Below are 20,509 nucleotides of genomic sequence, written 5' to 3'. Positions count from 1 at the left end.
TTCGAAGAAAATCCTTTCAGGATTTCGAAGAAAATCCTTTCAGGATTTCGAAGAAAATCCTTTCTGGATTTCGAAGAAAATCCTTTCAGGATTTCGAAGAAAATCCTTTCAGGATTTTGAAGAAAATCCTTTCAGGATTTTGAAGAAAATCCTTTCAGGATTTTGAAGAAAATCCTTTCAGGATTTTGAAGAAAATCCTTTCAGGATTTTGAAGAAAATCCTTTCAGGATTTCGAAGGAAAATCCTTTCAGAATTCGAAGGAAATCCTTTCAGAATTTCGAAGAAAATCCTTTCAGGATTTCGAAGGAAATCCTTTCAGGAATTCGAAGAAAATCCTTTCAGGATTTCGAAGAAAATCCTTTCAGGATTTCGAAGAAAATCCTTTCAGGATTTCGAAGAAAATCCTTTCAGGATTTCGAAGAAAATCCTTTCAGGATTTCGAAGAAAATCCTTTCAGGATTTCGAAGAAAATCCTTTCAGGATTTCGAAGAAAATCCTTTCAGGATTTCGAAGAAAATCCTTTCAGGATTTCGAAGAAAATCCTTTCAGGATTTCGAAGAAAATCCTTTCAGGATTTCGAAGAAAATCCTTTCAGGATTTCGAAGAAAATCCTTTCAGGATTTCGAAGAAAATTCCTTTCAGGATTTCGAAGAAAATCCTTTCAGGATTTCGAAGAAAATCCTTTCAGGATTTCGAAGAAAATCCTTTCAGGATTTCGAAGAAAATCCTTTCAGGATTTCGAAGAAAATCCTTTCAGGATTTCGAAGAAAATCCTTTCAGGATTTCGAAGAAAATCCTTTCAGGATTTCGAAGAAAATCCTTTCAGGATTTCGAAGAAAATCCTTTCAGGATTTCGAAGAAAATCCTTTCAGGATTTCGAAGAAAATCCTTTCAGGATTTCGAAGAAAATCCTTCCAGGATTTCGAAGAAAATCCTTTCAGGATTTCGAAGAAAATCCTTTCAGGATTTCGAAGAAAATCCTTTCAGGATTTCGAAGAAAATCCTTTCAGGATTTCGAAGAAAATCCTTTCAGGATTTCGAAGAAAATCCTTTCAGGATTTCGAAGAAAATCCTTTCAGGATTTCGAGGAAAATCCTTTCAGGATTTCGAGGAAAATCCTTTCAGGATTTCGAGGAAAATCCTTTCAGGATTTCGAGGAAAATCCTTTCAGGATTTCGAGGAAAATCCTTTCAGGATTTTGAGGAAAATCCTTTCAGGATTTTGAGGAAAATCCTTTCAGGATTTTGAGGAAAATCCTTTCAGGATTTCGAAGAAAATCCTTTCAGGATTTCGAAGAAAATCCTTTCAGGATTTCGAAGAAAATCCTTTCAGGATTTCGAAGAAAATCCTTTCAGGATTTCGAAGAAAATCCTTTCAGGATTTCGAAGAAAATCCTTTCAGGATTTCGAAGAAAATCCTTTCAGGATTTCGAAGAAAATCCTTTCAGGATTTCGAAGAAAATCCTTTTAGGATTTCGAGGCAAATCCTTTCAGGATTTCGAAGAAAATCCTAAAAGGATTTCGAAGAAAATCCTTTCAGGATTTTGAAGGAAATCCTTTCAGGATTTCGAAGAAATCCTTTCAGGATTTCGAAGGAAATCCTTTCAGGATTTCGAAGGAAATCCTTTCAGGATTTCGAAGGAAATCCTTTCAGTATTTCGAAGGAAATCCTTTCAGTATTTCGAAGGAATCCTTTCAGGATTTCGAAGGAATCCTTTCAGGATTTCGAAGGAAATCCTTTCAGGATTTCGAAGGAAATCCTTTTCAGGATTTCGAAGGAAATCCTTTAGGATTTCGAAGGAAATCCTTTTAGGATTTCGAAGGAAATCCTTTTAGGATTTCGAAGGAAATGCTTTTAGGATTTCGAAGGAAATCCTTTTAGGATTTCGAAGGAAATCCTTTCAGGATTTCGAAGGAAATCCTTTCAGGATTTCGAAGGAAATCCTTTCAGGATTTCGAAGGAAATCCTTTCAGGATTTCGAAGGAAATCCTTTCAGGATTTCGAAGGAAATCCTTTCAGGATTTCGAAGGAAATCCTTTCAGGATTTCGAAGGAAATCCTTTCAGGATTTCGAAGGAAATCCTTTCAGGATTTCGAAGGAAATCCTTTCAGGATTTCGAAGGAAATCCTTTCAGGATTTCGAAGGAAATCCCTTCAGGATTGCGAAGGAAATCCCTTCAGGATTTCGAAGGAAATCTCGACAGGATTTCGAAGGAAATCCTTTCAGGATTTCGAAGGAAATCCTTTCAGGATTTCGAAGGAAATCCCTTCAGGATTTCGAAGGAAATCACTTCAGGATTTCGAAGGAAATCCCTTCAGGATTTCGAAGGAAATCCCTTCAGGATTTCGAAGGAAATCCCTTCAGGATTTCGAAGGAAATCCCTTCAGGATTTCGAAGGAAATCCCTTCAGGATTTCGAAGGAAATCCTTTCAGGATTTCGAAGGAAATCCTTTCAGGATTTCGCAGGAAATCCTTACAGGATTTCGAAGGAAATCCTTTCAGGATTTCGAAGGAAATCCTTTCAGGATTTCGAAGGAAATCCTTTCAGGATTTCGAAGGAAATCCTTTCAGGATTTCGAAGGAAATCCTTTCAGGATTTCGAAGGAAATCCTTTCAGGATTTCGAAGGAAATCCTTTCAGGATTTCAAAGCAAATCCTTTCAGGATTTCAAAGCAAATCCTTTCAGGATTTCGAAGAAAATCCTTTCAGGATTTCGAAGAAAATCCTTTCAGGATTTCGAAGAAAATCCTTTCAGGATTTCGAAGAAAATCCTTTCAGGATTTCGAAGAAAATCCTTTCAGGATTTCGAAGAAAATCCTTTCAGGATTTCGAAGAAAATCCTTTCAGGATTTCGAAGAAAATCCTTTCAGGATTTCGAAGATAATCACTTTTCACTTTTCAAACGACTTATTCGGCCAAATGACCCTTTCGGCCAAACGACCCTGTCGGCCAAATGACCCTTTCGGCCAAACGACCCTGTCATCCAAATGACTTTTTCGGCCAAATGACCCTTTCGGCCAAACGACCCTTTCAACCAAATGACCCTTTCGGCCCAATGACACTTTCGGGCAAACAACCCTTTCAGCCAAAGAACCCTTTCGGCCAAATGACCTGTTCGGCCAAATGACTCTCTCGGCCAAATGGCTTTCGGCCGAATGGGTTTCAGAGAGAACGCCGATCAACATTCAGAGAGAATTCAGACCAGCACTCAGAGAGAAATTCGACAAGCATTGAATCATAATTCGGATCGGCATTTGAAGAAATTGCAGACAAGCATTCAGGGAGAACGCCGATCTACATTCAGAGATATTTCAGATCAGCATTCATGAAAAAATCCGACCAGAGAGAATTCAGAACAGCATTCAGAGAGAAATCCGACCATCATTCAAAGAGAATTTCAACCTTCATTCAAAAATATTCGAATGGCATTCAAGGAGACTTCGGACCACAATTCAAAGGAAATTCTGATCAGCATTTGAAAATAAAATTTTGCAAATTCCGATCAGCATTTGGAAGAATTTCGGTCAACATTAAACAAGGAATGCGACCAGAATATAGAGAAAATGCGAATCATAATTTGAAAAGGAAAAAGCTTCCAAAGCTTAATGTGAAAGAAAATGTTGTGAATTATTAGGAGAATTGCATAGCTCGGTATCTAATGTGTGAAGTGATTCTTCAGAGATGACGAATATTTATTTCTATTTTTGTTTTAGTGATTGTTGATTGTTCGAAAAGCAACAAATTGCGGAATACAGTTTCCGTATTTACTAACAGAAAACAGGCATGAAAATTATCGTCTAAACATTATTTCATGGGTATTCAAAAACAACCCCAGAAGTCGTCACAGCTATATAATGTCTCGTACCGTAGATTCTCCCCACCATTCGCGGAAGTCTACCCACGCCTGAACCATGTCGTCACCGAAGTGTTGTTTGAAGTTCCTGCTGGCCCTGATGATCGTGGTGACCCTCGCCAGCGCCCAGTGGCCTCCGGTGAAGTCCGGACCCGGTGACAAACGGTGCAACTGCTTCCGAACGTTGGATCCGTACTGCGGTACCGATGGCAAGAACTACCTCAGCATCTGTCATATTAAGTGTGCGAAAAACTTCTACCCGGTGGAGATCAAGAGCCGTGGCTACTGCCCGGGAAGCAACCATAATATCGTACTCGGAGACATCGACAAGGACGGGTTCAATTGGGGATAGTGGTCCAGTACTGTTGATTGAAATTTTTTTAATAGTATTTTAGCTGCTTCATAAAACTCTGAAGAGCATTGTCCCGTAAAGTCAATGTTAATTAAGTTGTTATGGTTCAAATTTCTAAAATAAAAATTTTCCAAGTTGGACATCAAATGAAATCGTATAAAGTTTCTAAAAGCTATCAATTTTCCGAACACAAATTGTATCAAATGTCATCTCATTCTCAAAACATAAATTCATTTGTTCGACTATTGGATACTCCTCGCCAATTAGTTTTACTCCGAATGCTGCTGTATGTCAACCCTCTCGACATCATTTCACAATCCGGCGTGCTGAGATAAATACCTACTAATAAGCGTATCAGGTTCAGTGGCTATATTTTAATAAAAAGGATCACTTGTCCCCCCACTACTGGCCACGCCAACAGTGTTCCTGTGCTACAGGAGGGAACGTACGGCACCCATCGGCATCCGCCGTGCGCCACATGACCCCTGCTATTAAAACCCGAAAATGAGCATTTTCTCATGATTTCACTACACATCATCAGCCCATGCACAGTGCACACACAAAGGCGATGCCCCATTCTGAGCTTCAATGAATCCGATTGGCTTCGAAATGATAGCCCGGCGCCCAGTCAGTGGTGGGGGAAATTTGCAACTGAAATCCAATATCGCTCTTTAACATGCGGAAAATCACCATTTCACGAGTCCCTCGTCGGTCCACCGAGTGCTTCACCCTGGTCCGCACGGCCCACTACTGACTGGTCTTCACTCGTGAGTGTTCGGCTGGCCGAGAGCGATATCACGCGCCTAGCGTCGCTACCGACCAAACGGACCGGTGTTGTGAATATCGCCCGACACGGGCTGGGTGTTAAAACAAATTAACTAAATGAGATATTTGTTCGCTGGAATAAGCCGAAACAGACTGGATTGCACGGTTCACACATTGATGATCTACAGTGCGTGACATTAGTTTGAGGATATTCCGTTTCATGGAAAAAATTAAATCGATCCGAGTTTGGAGGATTTTCACTTCGGAAAATGGGGACAGCAAATCTTCAGATCATCCATCCGAACAAGTAAACGGTCACAATCTGTCACCGGGCACTGTCGGACACGGGTGTGCTTCGTGCTCGCGAAACCAGGGATCCAGTCGATGAACGGAACAAAATTGTGTCAACCCACCAACTAAAACCGCTCCCTCCCGACGATGATGATGATGTTGGGGAGGAGGTGCACCGACATCGCATGTTGAGCGCTGGTGAACGATAATAAGCGCCCGGTTTTCTGGTTCCTTCCTCGCCTTGCCAACACTCGGGCGCCCTGCGCCGGGTCAAGCTCAGTCAGCAGTCAGTGTGGTGGTGGGAAGGAAATTTCTTGTCACAATGACTACCCGTCGCATCGAGGGAGTGGATCCAAATATGTTCCAATGTAGGTCGTGGGGCGTTCCAGAGGAGAGAAGTGCCGTCTAAGAGAGTGATTGTGAAGCGCCAAGACAACACGACGGGACTTGCTTCTTATTATCCTCGTAAAGGTGATTGATAATTATTGGAATAATTTTGTTTTACCTTCTCCGGTGCTTCCACGGGGATAACGAACGATTGTTAAGGAATATTGCAGAGAGCACATCTCAGTAATTAAAAATATAGGTCGTTGAATGTTTCAGACGGTTCGAAGCGTTCTTGAAATATCTAGAACAAATTCCTGGGAGAACAATGAACAGAATATTTTTGAAAAAACTACAAAAAAATTCTCAGAAGCAACTATTCAAAAAAAAAAATCTTAAAAAACTTATGGAAACATTTGAATAATAAAAAGTTGAGAATTTGAAATGATGATCATGCAAACAAATCATTAACAACAAGGATGGAATAAAAAAAATCCACATAATTTCGAAAAAAATATCCTCAAAATCCTCAAGTCCTTCAAAATCCGGAAAGGATTTGCTTCCTAATCCTGGAAGGATTTGCTTCCAAATCCTGGAAAGATTTGCTTCCAAAAGGATTTACTTCGACATCCTATAAGGATTTTCTTCGACATCCTATAAGGAATTTCTTCGATATCCTAAAAGGATTTTCTTCGAAATCCGGAAAGTATTTCCTTCGAACTCATGAAAGGATTTGCTTCGAAATCCTGAAAGGATTTGCTTCGAAATCCTGAAAGGATTTGCTTCGAAATCCTGAAAGGATTTGCTTCCAAATCCTGGAAGGATTCGCTTCGAAATCCTGAAAGGATTTGCTTCGAGATCCTGAAAGGATTTGCTTCGAACTCCTGAAAGGATTTGCTTCGTACTCCTGCAAGGATTTGCTTCGAAATCATAAAAGAATTTGCTTCAAAATCCGGAAAGGATTTGCTTCGAAATCCATAAAGATTTTTTTTTCGAATTTAAAAATTCGAAATCTTGAAAGGATTTACTTCGACATCCTATAAGGATTTTCTTCGACATCCTGAAAGGACTTTCTTCGAAATACGGAAAGTATTTTCTTCGAACTCCTGAAAGGATTTGCTTCGAAATCCTGAAAGGATTTGCTTCGAAATCCTGAAAGGATTTGCTTCGAAATCCTGAAAGGATTTGCTTCGAACTCCTGAAAGGATTTGCTTCGAACTCCTGCAAGGATTTGCTTCGAAATCATAAAAGAATTTGCTTCAAAATCCTGAAAGGATTTGCTTCGAAATCCATAAAGATTTTTTTTTTCGAATTTAAAAATTCGAAATCCTGAAAGGATTTACTTCGACATTCTATAAGGATTTTCTTCGAAATCCAGAAAGGATTTGCTTCGAAATCCTGAAAGGATTTGCTTCGAAATCCTGAAAGGATTTTCTGCGAAATCCTGAAAGGATTTGCTTCGAAATCCTGAAAGGATTTGCTTCGAAATCCTGAAAGGATTTGCTTCGAAATCCTGAAAGGATTTGCTTCAAAATCTTGAAATGATTTTCTTGAAATCCTGAAAGGATTTGCCTTGAAATCCTGAAAGGATTTGCTTCGAAATCCTGAAAGGATTTGCTTCGAAATCCTGAAAGGATTTGCTTCGAAATCCTGAAAGGATTTGCTTCGAAATCCTGAAAGGATTTGCTTCGAAATCCTGAAAGGATTTGCTTCGAAATCCTGAAAGGATTTGCTTCGAAATCCTGAAAGGATTTGCTTCGAAATCCTGAAAGGCTGAAAGGATTTGCTTCGAAATCCTGAAAGGATTTGCTTCGAAATCCTGAAAGGATTTGCTTCGAAATTCTGAAAGGATTTTCTTCGAAATCCTGAAAGGATTTGCTTCGAAATCCTGAAAGGATTTGCTTCCTAATCCTGGATGGGTTTGCTTCCTAATCCGGAAAGGATTTGCTTCCTAATCCTGGATGGATTTGCTTCCTAATCCTGGAAGGATTTGCTTCCAAATCCTGGAAAGATTTGCTTCCAAATCCTGGAAGGATTCGCTTCGAAATCCTGAAAGGATTTGCTTCGAGATCCTGAAAGGATTTGCTTCGAACTCCTGAAAGGATTTGCTTCGAACTCCTGCAAGAATTTGCTTCGAAATCATAAAAGAATTTGCTTCGAAATCATAAAAGAATTTGCTTCAAAATCCGGAAAGGATTTGCTTCGAAATCCATAAAGATTTTTTTTTCGAATTTCAAAATTCGAAATCCTGAAAGGATTACTTTGACATTCTATAAGGATTTTCTTCGACATCCTAAAAGGATTTTCTTCGAAATCCGGAAAGCATTTCCTTCGAACTCCTGAAAGGATTTGCTTCGAAATCCTGAAAGGATTTGCTTCGAAATCCTGAAAGGATTTGCTTCGAAATCCTGAAAGGATTTGCTTCGAACTCCTGAAAGGATTTGCTTCGAACTCCTGCAAGGATTTGCTTCGAAATTATAAAAGAATTTGCTTAAAAATCCGGAAAGGATTTGCTTCGAAATCCATGAAGATTTTTTTTTCGAATTTAAAAATTCGAAATCCTGAAAGGATTTACTTCGACATCCTGAAAGGACTTTCTTCGAAATACGGAAAGGATTTTCTTCGAAATCCTGAAAGGATTTTCTTCGAAATCCTGAAAGGATTTTCTTCGAAATCCTGAAAGGATTTGCTTCGAAATCCTGAAAGGATTTGCTTCGAAATCCTGAAAGGATTTGCTTCGAAATCCTGAAAGGATTTGCTTCGAAATCCTGAAAGGATTTGCTTCGAAATCCTGAAAGGATTTGCTTCGAAATCCTGAAAGGATTTGCTTCGAAATCCTGAAAGGATTTGCTTCGAAATCCTGAAAGGATTTGCTTCGAAATCCTGAAAGGATTTGCTTCGAAATCCTGCAAGGATTTGCTTCAAAATCCTGCAAGGATTTGCTTCGAAATCCTGCAAGGATTTGCTTCGAAATCCTGAAAGGATTTGCTTCGAAATCCTGAAAGGATTTGCTTCGAAATCCTGAAAGGATTTGCTTCGAAATCCTGAAAGGATTTGCTTCGAAATCCTGAAAGAATTTGCTTCGAACTCCTGAAAAGATTTGCTTCGAACTCCTGCAAGGATTTGCTTCGAAATCATAAAAGAATTTGCTTCAAAATCCTGAAAGGATTGGCTTCGAAATCCATCAAGATTTTTTTTTCGAATTTAAAAATTCGAAATCCTGAAAGGATTTACTTCGACATCCTGTAAGGATTTTCTTCGACATCCTATAAGGAATTTCTTCGACATCCTAAAAGGATTTTCTTCGAAACCCGGAAAATATTTTCTTCGAAATCCTGAAAGGATTTGCTTCGAAATCCTGAAAGGATTTGCTTCGAAATCCTGAAAGGATTTGCTTCGAAATCCTGAAAGGATTTGCTTCGAAATCCTGCAAGGATTTGCTTCGAAATCCTGCAAGGATTTGCTTCGAAATCCTGCAAGGATTTGCTTCGAAATCCTGCAAGGATTTGCTTCGAAATCCTGCAAGGATTTGCTTCGAAATCCTGCAAGGATTTGCTTCGAAATCCTGCAAGGATTTGCTTCGAAATCCTGCAAGGATTTGCTTCGAAATCCTGCAAGGATTTGCTTCGAAATCCTGCAAGGATTTGCTTCGAAATCCTGCAAGGATTTGCTTCGAAATCCTGCAAGGATTTGCTTCGAAATCCTGCAAGGATTTGCTTCGAAATCCTGCAAGGATTTGCTTCGAAATCCTGCAAGGATTTGCTTCGAAATCCTGCAAGGATTTGCTTCGAAATCCTGCAAGGATTTGCTTCGAAATCCTAAAAGGATTTGCTTCGAAATCCTGCAAGGATTTGCTTCGAAATCCTGAAAGGATTTGCTTCGAAATCCTGAAAGGATTTGCTTCGAAATCCTGCAAGGATTTGCTTCGAAATCCTGCAAGGATTTGCTTCGAAATCCTGCAAGGATTTGCTTCGAAATCCTGCAAGGATTTGCTTCGAAATCCTGCAAGGATTTGCTTCGAAATCCTGCAAGGATTTGCTTCGAAATCCTGCAAGGATTTGCTTCGAAATCCTGCAAGGATTTGCTTCGAAATCCTGCAAGGATTTGCTTCGAAATCCTGCAAGGATTTGCTTCGAAATCCTGCAAGGATTTGCTTCGAAATCCTGCAAGAATTTGCTCCGAATTCCAGCAAGGATTTGTTCTGAAATCCTGCAAGGATTTGCTTCGAAATCCTGCAAGGATTTGCTTCGAAATCCTGCAAGGATTTGTTCCGAAATCCTGCAAGGATTTGCTTCGAAATCCTGCAAGGATTTGCTTCGAAATCCTGCAAGGATTTGCTTCGAAATCCTGCAAGGATTTGCTTCGAAATCCTGCAAGGATTTGCTTCGAAATCCTGCAAGGATTTGCTTCGAAATCCTGCAAGGATTTGCTTCGAAAACCTGCAAAGATTTGCTTCGAAATCCTGCAAGGATTTGCTTCGAAATCCTGCAAGGATTTGCTTCGAAATCCTGCAAGGATTTGCTTCGAAATCCTGCAAGGATTTGCTTCGAAATCCTGCAAGGATTTGCTTCGAAATCCTGCAAGGATTTGCTTCGAAATCCTGCAAGGATTTGCTTCGAAATCCTGCAAGGATTTGCTTCGAAATCCTGCAAGGATTTGCTTCGAAATCCTGCAAGGATTTGCTTCGAAATCCTGCAAGGATTTGCTTCGAAATCCTGCAAGGATTTGCTTCGAAATCCTGCAAGGATTTGCTTCGAAATCCTGCAAGGATTTGCTTCGAAATCCTGCAAGGATTTTCTTCGAAATCCTGCAAGGATTTGCTTTGGAATCCTGCAAGGATTTGCTTCGAAATCCCGCAAGGATTTGCTTCGAAATCCTGAAAGGATTTTTTTCGAAATCCTGAAAGGATTTTCTTCGAAATCCTGAAAGGATTTTCTTCGAAATCCTGAAAGGATTTTCTTCGAAATCCTGAAAGGATTTTCTTCGAAATCCTGAAAGGATTTTCTTCGAAATCCTGAAAGGATTTTCTTCGAAATCCTGAAAGGATTTTCTTCGAAATCCTGAAAGGATTTTCTTCGAAATCCTGAAAGGATTTTCTTCGAAATCCTGAAAGGATTTTCTTCGAAATCCTGAAAGGATTTTCTTCAAAATCCTGAAAGGATTTTCTTCGAAATCCTGAAAGGATTTTCTTCGAAATCCTGAAAGGATTTTCTTCGAAATCCTGAAAGGATTTTCTTCGAAATCCTGAAAGGATTTTCTTCGAAATCCTGAAAGGATTTTCTTCGAAATCCTGAAAGGATTTTCTTCGAAATCCTGAAAGGATTTTCTTCGAAATCCTGAAAGGATTTTCTTCGAAATCCTGAAAGGATTTTCTTCGAAATCATGAAAGGATTTTCTTCGAAATCCTGAAAGGATTTTCTTCGAAATCCTGAAAGGATTTTCTTCGAAATCCTGAAAGGATTTTCTTCGAAATCCTGAAAGGATTTTCTTCGAAATCCTGAAAGGATTTTCTTCGAAATCCTGAAAGGATTTTCTTCGAAATCCTGAAAGGATTTTCTTCGAAATCCTGAAAGGATTCTCTTCGAAATCCTGAAAGGATTTTCTTCGAAATCCCGAAAGGATTTTCTTCAAAATTTTGAAAGGATTTTCTTCAAAATCCTGAAAGGATTTTCTGCGAAATCCTGAAAGGATTTTCTGCGAAATCCTGAAAGGATTTTCTGCGAAATCCTGGAAGGATTTTCTGCGAAATCCTGGAAGGATTTTCTGCGAAATCCTGAAAGGATTTTCTGCGAAATCCTGAAAGGATTTTCTGCGAAATCCTGAAAGGATTTTCTGCGAAATCCTGAAAGGATTTTCTGCGAAATCCTGAAAGGATTTTCTCCGAAATCCTGAAAGGATTTTCTCCGAAATCCTGAAAGGATTTTCTCCGAAATCCTGAAAGGATTTTCTCCGAAATCCTGAAAGGATTTTCTGCGAAATCCTGAAAGGATTTTCTGCGAAATCCTGAAAGGATTTTCTGCGAAATTCTGAAAGGATTTTCTCCGAAATCCTGAAAGGATTTTCTCCGAAATCCTGAAAGGATTTTCTCCGAAATCCTGAAAGGATTTTCTCCGAAATCCTGAAAGGATTTTCTCCGAAATCCTGAAAGGATTTTCTCCGAAATCCTGAAAGGATTTTCTTCGAAATCCTGAAAGGATTTTCTTCGAAATCCTGAAAGGATTCTCTTCTAAATCCTGAAAGGATTTTCTTCTAAATCCTGAAAGGATTTTCTTCGAAATCCTGAAAGGATTTTCTTCAAAATTTTGAAAGGATTTTCTTCAAAATTTTGAAAGGATTTTCTTCAAAATCCTGAAAGGATTTTCTGCGAAATCCTGAAAGGATTTTCTGCGAAATCCTGAAAGGATTTTCTGCGAAATTCTGAAAGGATTTTCTGCGAAATCCTGAAAGGATTTTCTGCGAAATCCTGAAAGGATTTTCTTCGAAATCCTGAAAGGATTTTCTGCGAAATCCTGAAAGGATTTTCTGCGAAATCCTGAAAGGATTTTCTTCGAAATCCTGAAAGGATTTTCTTCGAAATCCTGAAAGGATTTTCTTCGAAATCCTGAAAGGATTTTCTTCTAAATCCTGAAAGGATTTTCTTCGAAATCCTGAAAGGATTTTCTTCAAAATTTTGAAAGGATTTTCTTCAAAATTTTGAAAGGATTTTCTTCAAAATCCTGAAAGGATTTTCTGCGAAATCCTGAAAGGATTTTCTGCGAAATCCTGAAAGGATTTTCTGCGAAATCCTGAAAGGATTTTCTGCGAAATCCTGAAAGGATTTTCTGCGAAATCCTGAAAGGATTTTCTGCGAAATCCTGAAAGGATTTTCTGCGAAATCCTGAAAGGATTTTCTGCGAAATCCTGAAAGGATTTTCTGCGAAATCCTGAAAGGATTTTCTGCGAAATCCTGAAAGGATTTTCTGCGAAATCCTGAAAGGATTTTCTGCGAAATCCTGAAAGGATTTTCTGCGAAAACCTGAAAGGATTTTCTGCGAAATCCTGAAAGGATTTTCTGCGAAATCCTGAAAGGATTTTCTGCGAAATCCTGAAAGGATTTTCTTCGAAATCCTGAAAGGATTTTCATCGAAATCCTGAAAGGATTTTCCTCGAAATCCTGAAAGGATTTTCCTCGAAATCCTGAAAGGATTTTCCTCGAAATCCTGAAAGGATTCTCCTCGAAATCCTGAAAGGATTTTTCTCGAAATCCTGAAAGTATTTTCCTCGAAATCCTGAAACGATTTTCCTGGAAATCCTGAAAGGATTTTCCTCGAAATCCTGAAAAGATTTTCTTTGAAATCCTGAAAGGATTTTCTTGAAAATTTCATCAAAAATTTGAAAGGTTATTTTCATATCCAGTTAATTTTTTCTGGTTTTTGTACAGTATTGGATTGTGCTCAAGTTCTTCTTTCGAAATTTAAAAAAACCTTTCATGATAATGTCAAAATCCTAGTTGAACAGTTCTGCTGATCGTTAGACTTTCCTTGAAGCTTTTTCCAAAAATGCTAAGAGATTTTTCTGAATTTCAAAAGTAAGCTTTGAATTTTGAAGATTTCATGCACGGAATTTTAAAACACAATCAATGCATTCCATTGAGAGTCACAAATTATTTCTTTGGGTTCACGACAGAATTGCTCAAGCGAGAATCCTGTGATGTTTTTTCTTGGATCATGTTGAATGGAGTACTTTTTTGACGCAGCCTTCTTCCGTTAGAATTTTTTTTCATTATCAGATATCCCTTAGTTACGTGTGTGAAAAAGCGGATCTACTTGTTCCTTCAATTTGAGTAACCATATCGACCAGCAACATACGCCGAAGATCATCTTCCACGCTCGGCAAAGAACGAACTGTAAAACGAGAAAATTAGAATGCTTCTGCCTTCCAGCGAGCGTAACCGCGCCGACCACCTTCCGCTCCATTACGGGTACGACATCGATGATGATGAAGAAACCTCAACCGTCGACGAGCAGCCAGGGTCTCGCTTATAAGCAATAATCGTAAAACTGCGAGTGAATGGATTCTGCCATCATCCGCGACTCCGCCACCCATCCGGCGACTGCATTTACCGACTCGAGAGACGGAGAGAGAAAAGTCAGCTTCAGATCGCCGTCAGACCCGGATCCGCGGTCTTGAAAAGAATGTTTAAAAGGGGTCTTATCTGAAAATGTCTAAGGTTGTAGTTCGATCAGCTGCAACTCATTAGGAAGCTACTCCAATTTCAGATATTCAGAACGAAGAACTAGAATGGCACTCTTCGGTACGAATTCTGAAAAATGCCATAAGTACTTAGGATTTTTCTTTTCCTTTCGGTGAGGAACTGAACCGGATCTGGACATCCTATCGAATATCGTGAAGCTCTCGAGAGCCGAGGGGGGTAACAAGCAAAGAGATTATGTTTCTCCCGTGAGCTTGGCCCACCTCGGCAGACTTTCTTGGTGGGGATGGTTGGTTGTGCTTCGTACGGTTTTGTGTTTACTGGGTCGGTCGTCATTGTCGATGGCATGGCGATGCGATGGTGTGGCAGATGGCGACGACAGTCACGGGAATTATGTTCAATATCGTTGAGAGCTTTTTTCACCTCTCTGGCAATGCAACGGATCGAAAATCAAACCAAGCCCCGTTCGCTGCTGGTGTGAGACGAAAGCAACCCACATGCAGGAGTTTGAGAACGGGGATATGAGTGTGATAAAATTTATTACTAATTTGAAATTATGGGCCTTCCGGGATAGAAATTACTTTTGCACGGTACGGAGAATGGCCTGATCTAATATTCTATGCATTTCTGAAGTACTCTCACGTTCGTACTCACATGATTGCACGCACGCACATCCTCACTTTTCAAAACCATACAATGAATGAGTAACTTGAAGAAGCTGAGTGAGATCGTCTTCAATTTTGCTTGCACTCAACAAGCGAGGCATGGCATGGCGCCGGAGTTCCACAGCAAGCGCCAATCATGGACTCCTAGGAATTCCTTGAGCGGAGTCTCTCTAACTCACTCACTTCGTGACCCGATTGTTGCTGGCGATGCCGATGGGTGGCAAAAACTTCTCTGTGTGCTCCTGGGAGGCGAAATGACCAGCAAAGGATTGTAAATAAAAACAAATTTAATATATCTCCAGTAGTGCACTGAGGACGTGCTTTGTTCGGGCAATCCAGTGGGATATTGAGTGGTGTCAGTTCGAAGACACCACAAAAAGCTAAGGACAGGGAGATATGAACGTCAGAGATGCTTGTTAGTTTCGATGTTCGCAGCAGTACCGAGCAGCCATCGCAATAATGAAGCGTGAAATTTGATGCTCTCGACGTTATTTCGGTACAACCCTAATTGGAAATTGCGAACATCATTTCCACAGTTTATAGAACAATGATGTTCTAATCTTAGTCACGCTCCTAATTCAATTCAATTTTTCAAAATCTACGGATCGATATTCTTATGGAGCCCGGATCCGGCCAACAACCATCTGCGAGGGTCCAAGCAATAAAAATGAATTATAAGGGTCTCGGAAAGGCTATTAAAACTTCCGCTTTGGGTTGTCCCACTCATTGGGCAAACTCGGGCTAGTTTTCCGCTCACGTTTCTAAAAGAGGACAGGGAAAGAAGCGAAGGCTGGGATGAAATTGAGTCCAGGCCGTTCGATTTATGAATTTTGAACGTGGGGGTTAGAGTGCGTGAATTAGTGCAAATTGGCTGCAGAGTGTTTCCTTATCTGTTCAATTTGGTGATTGGAATTTCACTGAGATAGCAAATAATCGATTACCTAAGACCAAATAGAAAACCAATCAGATTTTAAAAACGGTTGAGAGCAATAATTTTTTCTCTATATCCAGAAAAGATTTTCCATTCAAATCTTTTCTAAATCTTGGAAGTTTTTGAACTAGTTGTGAAAAAATCCTCTCAGAATGTTGAACAAATTCTTAAGGGTTCCTCGCAGAATCCTGAAGGGATTCCTCTCAGAATCCTGAATGGATTCCTCTCAGAATCCTGAAGGGATTTCTCTCAGAATCCTGAAGGGATTCCTCTCAGAATCCTGAAGGGATTCCTCTCAGAATCCTGAAGGGATTCCTCTCAGAATCCTGAAGGGATTCCTCTCAGAATCCTGAAGGGATTCCTCACAGAATCCTGAAGGGATTCCTCGCAGAATCCTGAAGGGATTCCTCACAGAATACTGAAGGGATTTCTCTCAGAGCCCTGAAGGGATCACTCTCAGAACCCTGAAGAGATTTTTTTCTAACTCCTGAAGGGATTCCTCTCAGAATCCTGAAGAGTTTGCTCCCAGAATCCTAAAGGATTGCTCCCAGAATCATGAAGAAATTGCTCCCAGAATCCTGAAGGATTCCTCTCAGAATCCTGAAGGGATTCCTCTCAGAATCCTGAAGGGATTCCTTTCAGAATCCTGAAGGGATTCCTCTCAGAATCCTGGAAGGATTCCTCTCAGAATCCTGAAGGGATTCCTCTCAGAATCCTGGAGGGATTCTTCTCAGAATTCTGGAGGGATTCCTCTCAGAATTCTGAAGGGATTCCTCTCAGAATCCTGAAGGGATTCAACTCAGAATCCTGAAGGGATTCCTCTCAGAATCCTGAAGGGATTCCTCTCAGAATCCTGAAGGGATTCCTCTCAGAATCCTGAAGGGATTCCTCTCAGAATCCTGAAGGGATTCCTCTCAGAATCCTGAAGGGATTCCTCTCAGAATCCTGAGGGGATTCCTCTCAGAATCCTGAAGGGATTACTCTCAGAATCCTGAAGGTTTCTCTCAAAATCCTGAAGGTTCCTCTCAGAATCCTGTAGGGGTTCCTCTCAGAATCCTGAAGGGATTCCTCTCAGAATCCTGTAGGGATTCCTCTCAGAATCCTGAAGGGATTCCTCTCAGAATCCTGAGGGGATTCCTCTCAGAATCCTGAAGGGATTCCTCTCAGAATCCTGAAGGGATTTCTCTCAGAATCCTGAAGGGATTCCTCTCAGAATCCTGAAGGGATTCCTCTCAGAATCCTGAAGGGATTCCTCTCAGAATCCTGAAGGGATTCCTCTCAGAATCCTGAAGGGATTCCTCTCAGAATCCTGAAGAGATTACTCTCAGAATCCTGAAGGGATTTCTCTCAGAATCCTGAAGTGATTCCTCTCAGAATCCTGAAGGGATTTCGTTCAGAATCCTGAAGGGATTCCACTCAGAATCGTGAAGGGATTCCTTTCAGAATCCTGAAGGGATTCCTCTCAGAATCCTGAAGGGATTGCTCTCAGAATCCTGAAGGGATTTCTTTCAGAATCCTGAAAGGATTCCTCTCAGAATCCTGAAGGGATTCCTCTCAGATTCCTGAAGAGATTTCTTTCAGAATCCTGAAGGGATTCCTCTCAGAATCCTCAAGGGATTCCTCTCAGAATCCTGAAGGGATTTCGTTCAGAATCCTTAAGGGATTCCTCTCAGAATCCTCAAGGGATACCTCTCAGAATCCTGAAGGGATTTCTTTCAGAATCCTGAAGGGATTTCTTTCAGAATCCTGAAGGGATTCCTCTCAGATTCCTAAAGAGATTTCTTTCAGAATCCTGAAGGGATTCCTCTCAGAATCCTCAAGGGATTCCTCTCAGAATCCTGAAGGGATTTCGTTCAGAATCCTGAAGGGATTCTTCTCAGAATCCTGAAGGGATTCCTCTCAGAATCCTGAAGGGATTCCTCTCAGAATCCTGAAGGGATTCCTCTCAGAATCCTGAAGGGATTCCTCTCAGATTCCTGAAGGGATTTCTTTCAGAATCCTGAAGGGATTCCTCACAGAATCCTGAAGGGATTCCTCTCAGAATCCTGAAGGGATTTCGTTCAGAATCCTGAAGGGATTCTTTTCAGAATCCTGAAGGGATTCCTCTCAGAATCCTGAAGGGATTTCTTTCAGAATCCTGAAGGGATTTCTTTCAGAATCCTGAAGGGATTCCTCTCAGAATATGCTCAAAAAATTCTATTCGGAGCCTACAAAGATTGCTTTTTTGTTTTAATGATGGTGCTTGTCATGGCATCTTTATATAAATCTTTTTATTTCCTAAAAAATATTACTTTAGAAATTGAAAATCTTTTCCTGAAAAAAAAAACGAATCTTCAAGGGCCAATTTCTTCGCCCATATTTAAAGCAGTGGCAGCAACATAGCTCTACGATCTTGGAAAAAGTCAAAGCAAGTCTTCTATTCTTGTTTTGTGCAGAATTATAATAAAGATTTCTGTTTTTTCTTCTCAGTTGCTTCCCAAATTCCCCGATTAGGCAATTCCATTAGAGCCCAGAATAAACCCCCGGTCTAAGCTAATTCAAAACTAGTACATAAAAAAATTCCCACTCACCTGAATTCCATGCCCTCCCGGGCCCTGCTGGCTGATGTGCAGTTGCTGAGTCTGCTTCATCTGCAGCATGGTTGCGTTCGGGGGGGCACCTCCCATCGGGCCGCCGGGGCCACCTCGTGGAGGTACACCGGCGCCGGTACCATTCGCCTGCTGTCCAGCACCTCCGCCACCACCAGGCCCACCTGGTCCTCCGGTAGCACCGGTAGCACCACCCACTCCACCCGGCCCAGCACCAGCAACGTTGTTGGGTCCTGGAGGTACTCCGCCTCCCGGACCGGGGCCCCTTGGTGGAATGTAACCCGGGCCGTGTGGACTTCCGTGGTTGGGCAGACCACCAGCCGGCGATCCATATGGCGAGTATTGTTGCTGTTGGTTTGATTTGGTGAAACCGCCCGGGCCGGGGCCACCCATCTTTTGTCCGGGAACTGGACCACCCATGCCCGGTGGCATCCGGGCCATCTGCGGTTTGAGATCGAATTCGTTCTGCGGGGAGTACAGTTCTTGCTTGATCATGTCCGCACCTGGGAATGGCGGCACATTGCCTTTGTGGAATTGTGGGCCGACCCCACCCGGACCGCCAGGATTGTTCGGATTGTTCATGTAGTCCTGACCGGGACCGAACTGTGCAAACTCGGAGTATGGCGGACGTTGTTGGTTGGGCTGAGGACCTCGAGGGAAGCCCATGCCCATGGCATTTTTGTGCTGGTGTTGTTCGGCCATGTGCTTGAGAGTTTGAGCCGCTGGTGACAGTTCAGACATGGGACCATTTTGGGGGTTTCCGTATGGGCCCCGTTTCGGAGGAAGGCCGTCGTTACCGAAGGCATTCGGGAACTGGTTCGTCACGGGGCTGCCCCGCTTGATGCCCATGTTGTCCAGCATTCCGGGGCTTGGGTGCTCTTGCTTTATGCAGGCCTCCTGCTTCACCTCGATCTGCTGCTGCTGTTGAGCGTGTAGCATCTGCTGCTGAGGAGGAGGTTGCTGCTGAAGGGGTGGCTGCTGCTGGTGGTGGTGGGGTGGCTGATGCTGATGTGGCTGGGTTTGGTGCTTGTCGTCAAAGTTGAGGAAGTCCCGTGGCAGATCGGAGAGTTCCGAGATGAGATCCTTGAAGGCGTCGCTGCCATTGTCGGTATCGTCTCCGATAAGATCGGACAGACCCGGGAAGTGTCCGTTGGCAGCGGCGTCCTTATCGAGTGCTGCCGATAGATCGGCGAACTCGTTAGTATCCGGTTCCTGCTTGAAGTCCACAATGCGGCCAAGGTCGTGCATGTGTGGGGATGGCACTGACGGATGGCCTCCAGCGCCGCCTCCCGAGGGACCTCCTCCACCATTTCCGCCTCCGTTCGCTCCCGGTTGGCTCTGCTGCGACTGCTGCTGTTGCTGCTGGGCAGGGCTGGGACCCTCGCTCTTGACGGACGCATTGGTCAGGGCCTTCACCGTTACGTTGGTGCTGATCTGCTGCGGCTGGGAGTTGGCCGCCGACGTCGTGAACTCGAGCTGCTGAACGATCTCCACCGAGAACTTGGTAAGGTTTTCCGATCCGTTGTGCTGTAGCTTGACCGGTGGTTCGTACGAGTCGGAGGCGGAATCGACGTCGTCTGCTGGTCTCTTTAGGAATTTTTGTTGCTGCAAGTGGGATAAAATGAAGAGAGAAAAAAAATGCTATTAGATCAACGACGATTATTTTTAATATCGATTCGAAGCAATGAAGCTACATATCATATACCGTGTCGGTTGCAAAAACCTTGATGGCCGTGCTTTGAAGGTACATTTTGCCGGCTCGGCTATCAACGGCACGAGCTACGATTCATCGCTAGTCTTCGGTCCCAGTTGATTGCAAACTGAGCGGGCTGTGAGCAAAAAAATCCAATCGACGACGGCGATGACGATCTACAGTCAGCCGCGTGAGTCCGATCATTGTTTCATCGAGTGAGCAAACCGTCGAATGCAGAAGGTTTTCTTGGATTTTATTTTGTGGCACTACGTTCCTTTTGGAACTTGAGTTTTGAAAAATAAGAACCGGCTTCTGTATAATTTTAAAAACGCATTGGAAAAAATCGAGTATTGTCTCTGTATTGTAATCGAACCCAAATTTAGGGCTTTATAATTCCTCACTTCTACCCACCACGTCGAGACGATCGATCTGCTAGGCAAGGTACCTAATCGAAATGACTGCACATTGCTTGGCATGGTGTGTCGGTTGCCTGAAATTGATGCCTCAACAACTGACTGTGCACAGTAGGGTGGACTTGTAGGTTTGTGGAATAATTTTTCATTATGCTGATTCTCTGCGGCTCTTAAGAGATACTTATTTTCAATGAGTTTTTTTAGATTTAATTGATCATGTGTAACAGTGTGCTCTTTTAGGCTTACTAGGAAAATTTTACTAAAAATCTAAAGCTAAAAACACCTTCAAATAGTTTCTGTAGATGGTATTTGGTTCCGCCTTCGTTTTTTTTACTTTTTAACAGACCTGGTTTATCTACCGAAGCTCACAAAATGTATTACTGAATTTATAGTTCAAGAAACTAATAAAATGCTTCCAAAACCGAATTGAGAAATTGTTGGGT

At 41.7% G+C, this 20,509-nt stretch overlaps 1 protein-coding gene across 4 annotated transcripts in view; it reads right to left on the bottom strand.

The window, feature by feature from the left end:
- The window catches only part of LOC134226587 (neurogenic protein mastermind), a 471,961-nt gene that overhangs the window by 148,227 nt on the left and 303,225 nt on the right, over nt 1-20,509 (bottom strand). For 3 of the 4 annotated variants that reach the window (XM_062707446.1, XM_062707447.1, XM_062707448.1), the window contains one exon: nt 17,943-19,565. In XM_062707446.1, the coding sequence (XP_062563430.1) occupies nt 17,943-19,565 (1,623 nt within the window). Of the gene's footprint in view, nt 1-17,942; nt 19,566-19,665; nt 19,966-20,509 lie in introns of those variants that run through there. The other variant, XM_062707449.1, reaches the window with a different exon arrangement.

Source organism: Armigeres subalbatus, chromosome 3, assembly GCF_024139115.2.
Source record: "Armigeres subalbatus isolate Guangzhou_Male chromosome 3, GZ_Asu_2, whole genome shotgun sequence".
NCBI lineage: Eukaryota > Metazoa > Arthropoda > Insecta > Diptera > Culicidae > Armigeres > Armigeres subalbatus.
This window is presented reverse-complemented; position numbering and strand designations above follow the sequence as displayed.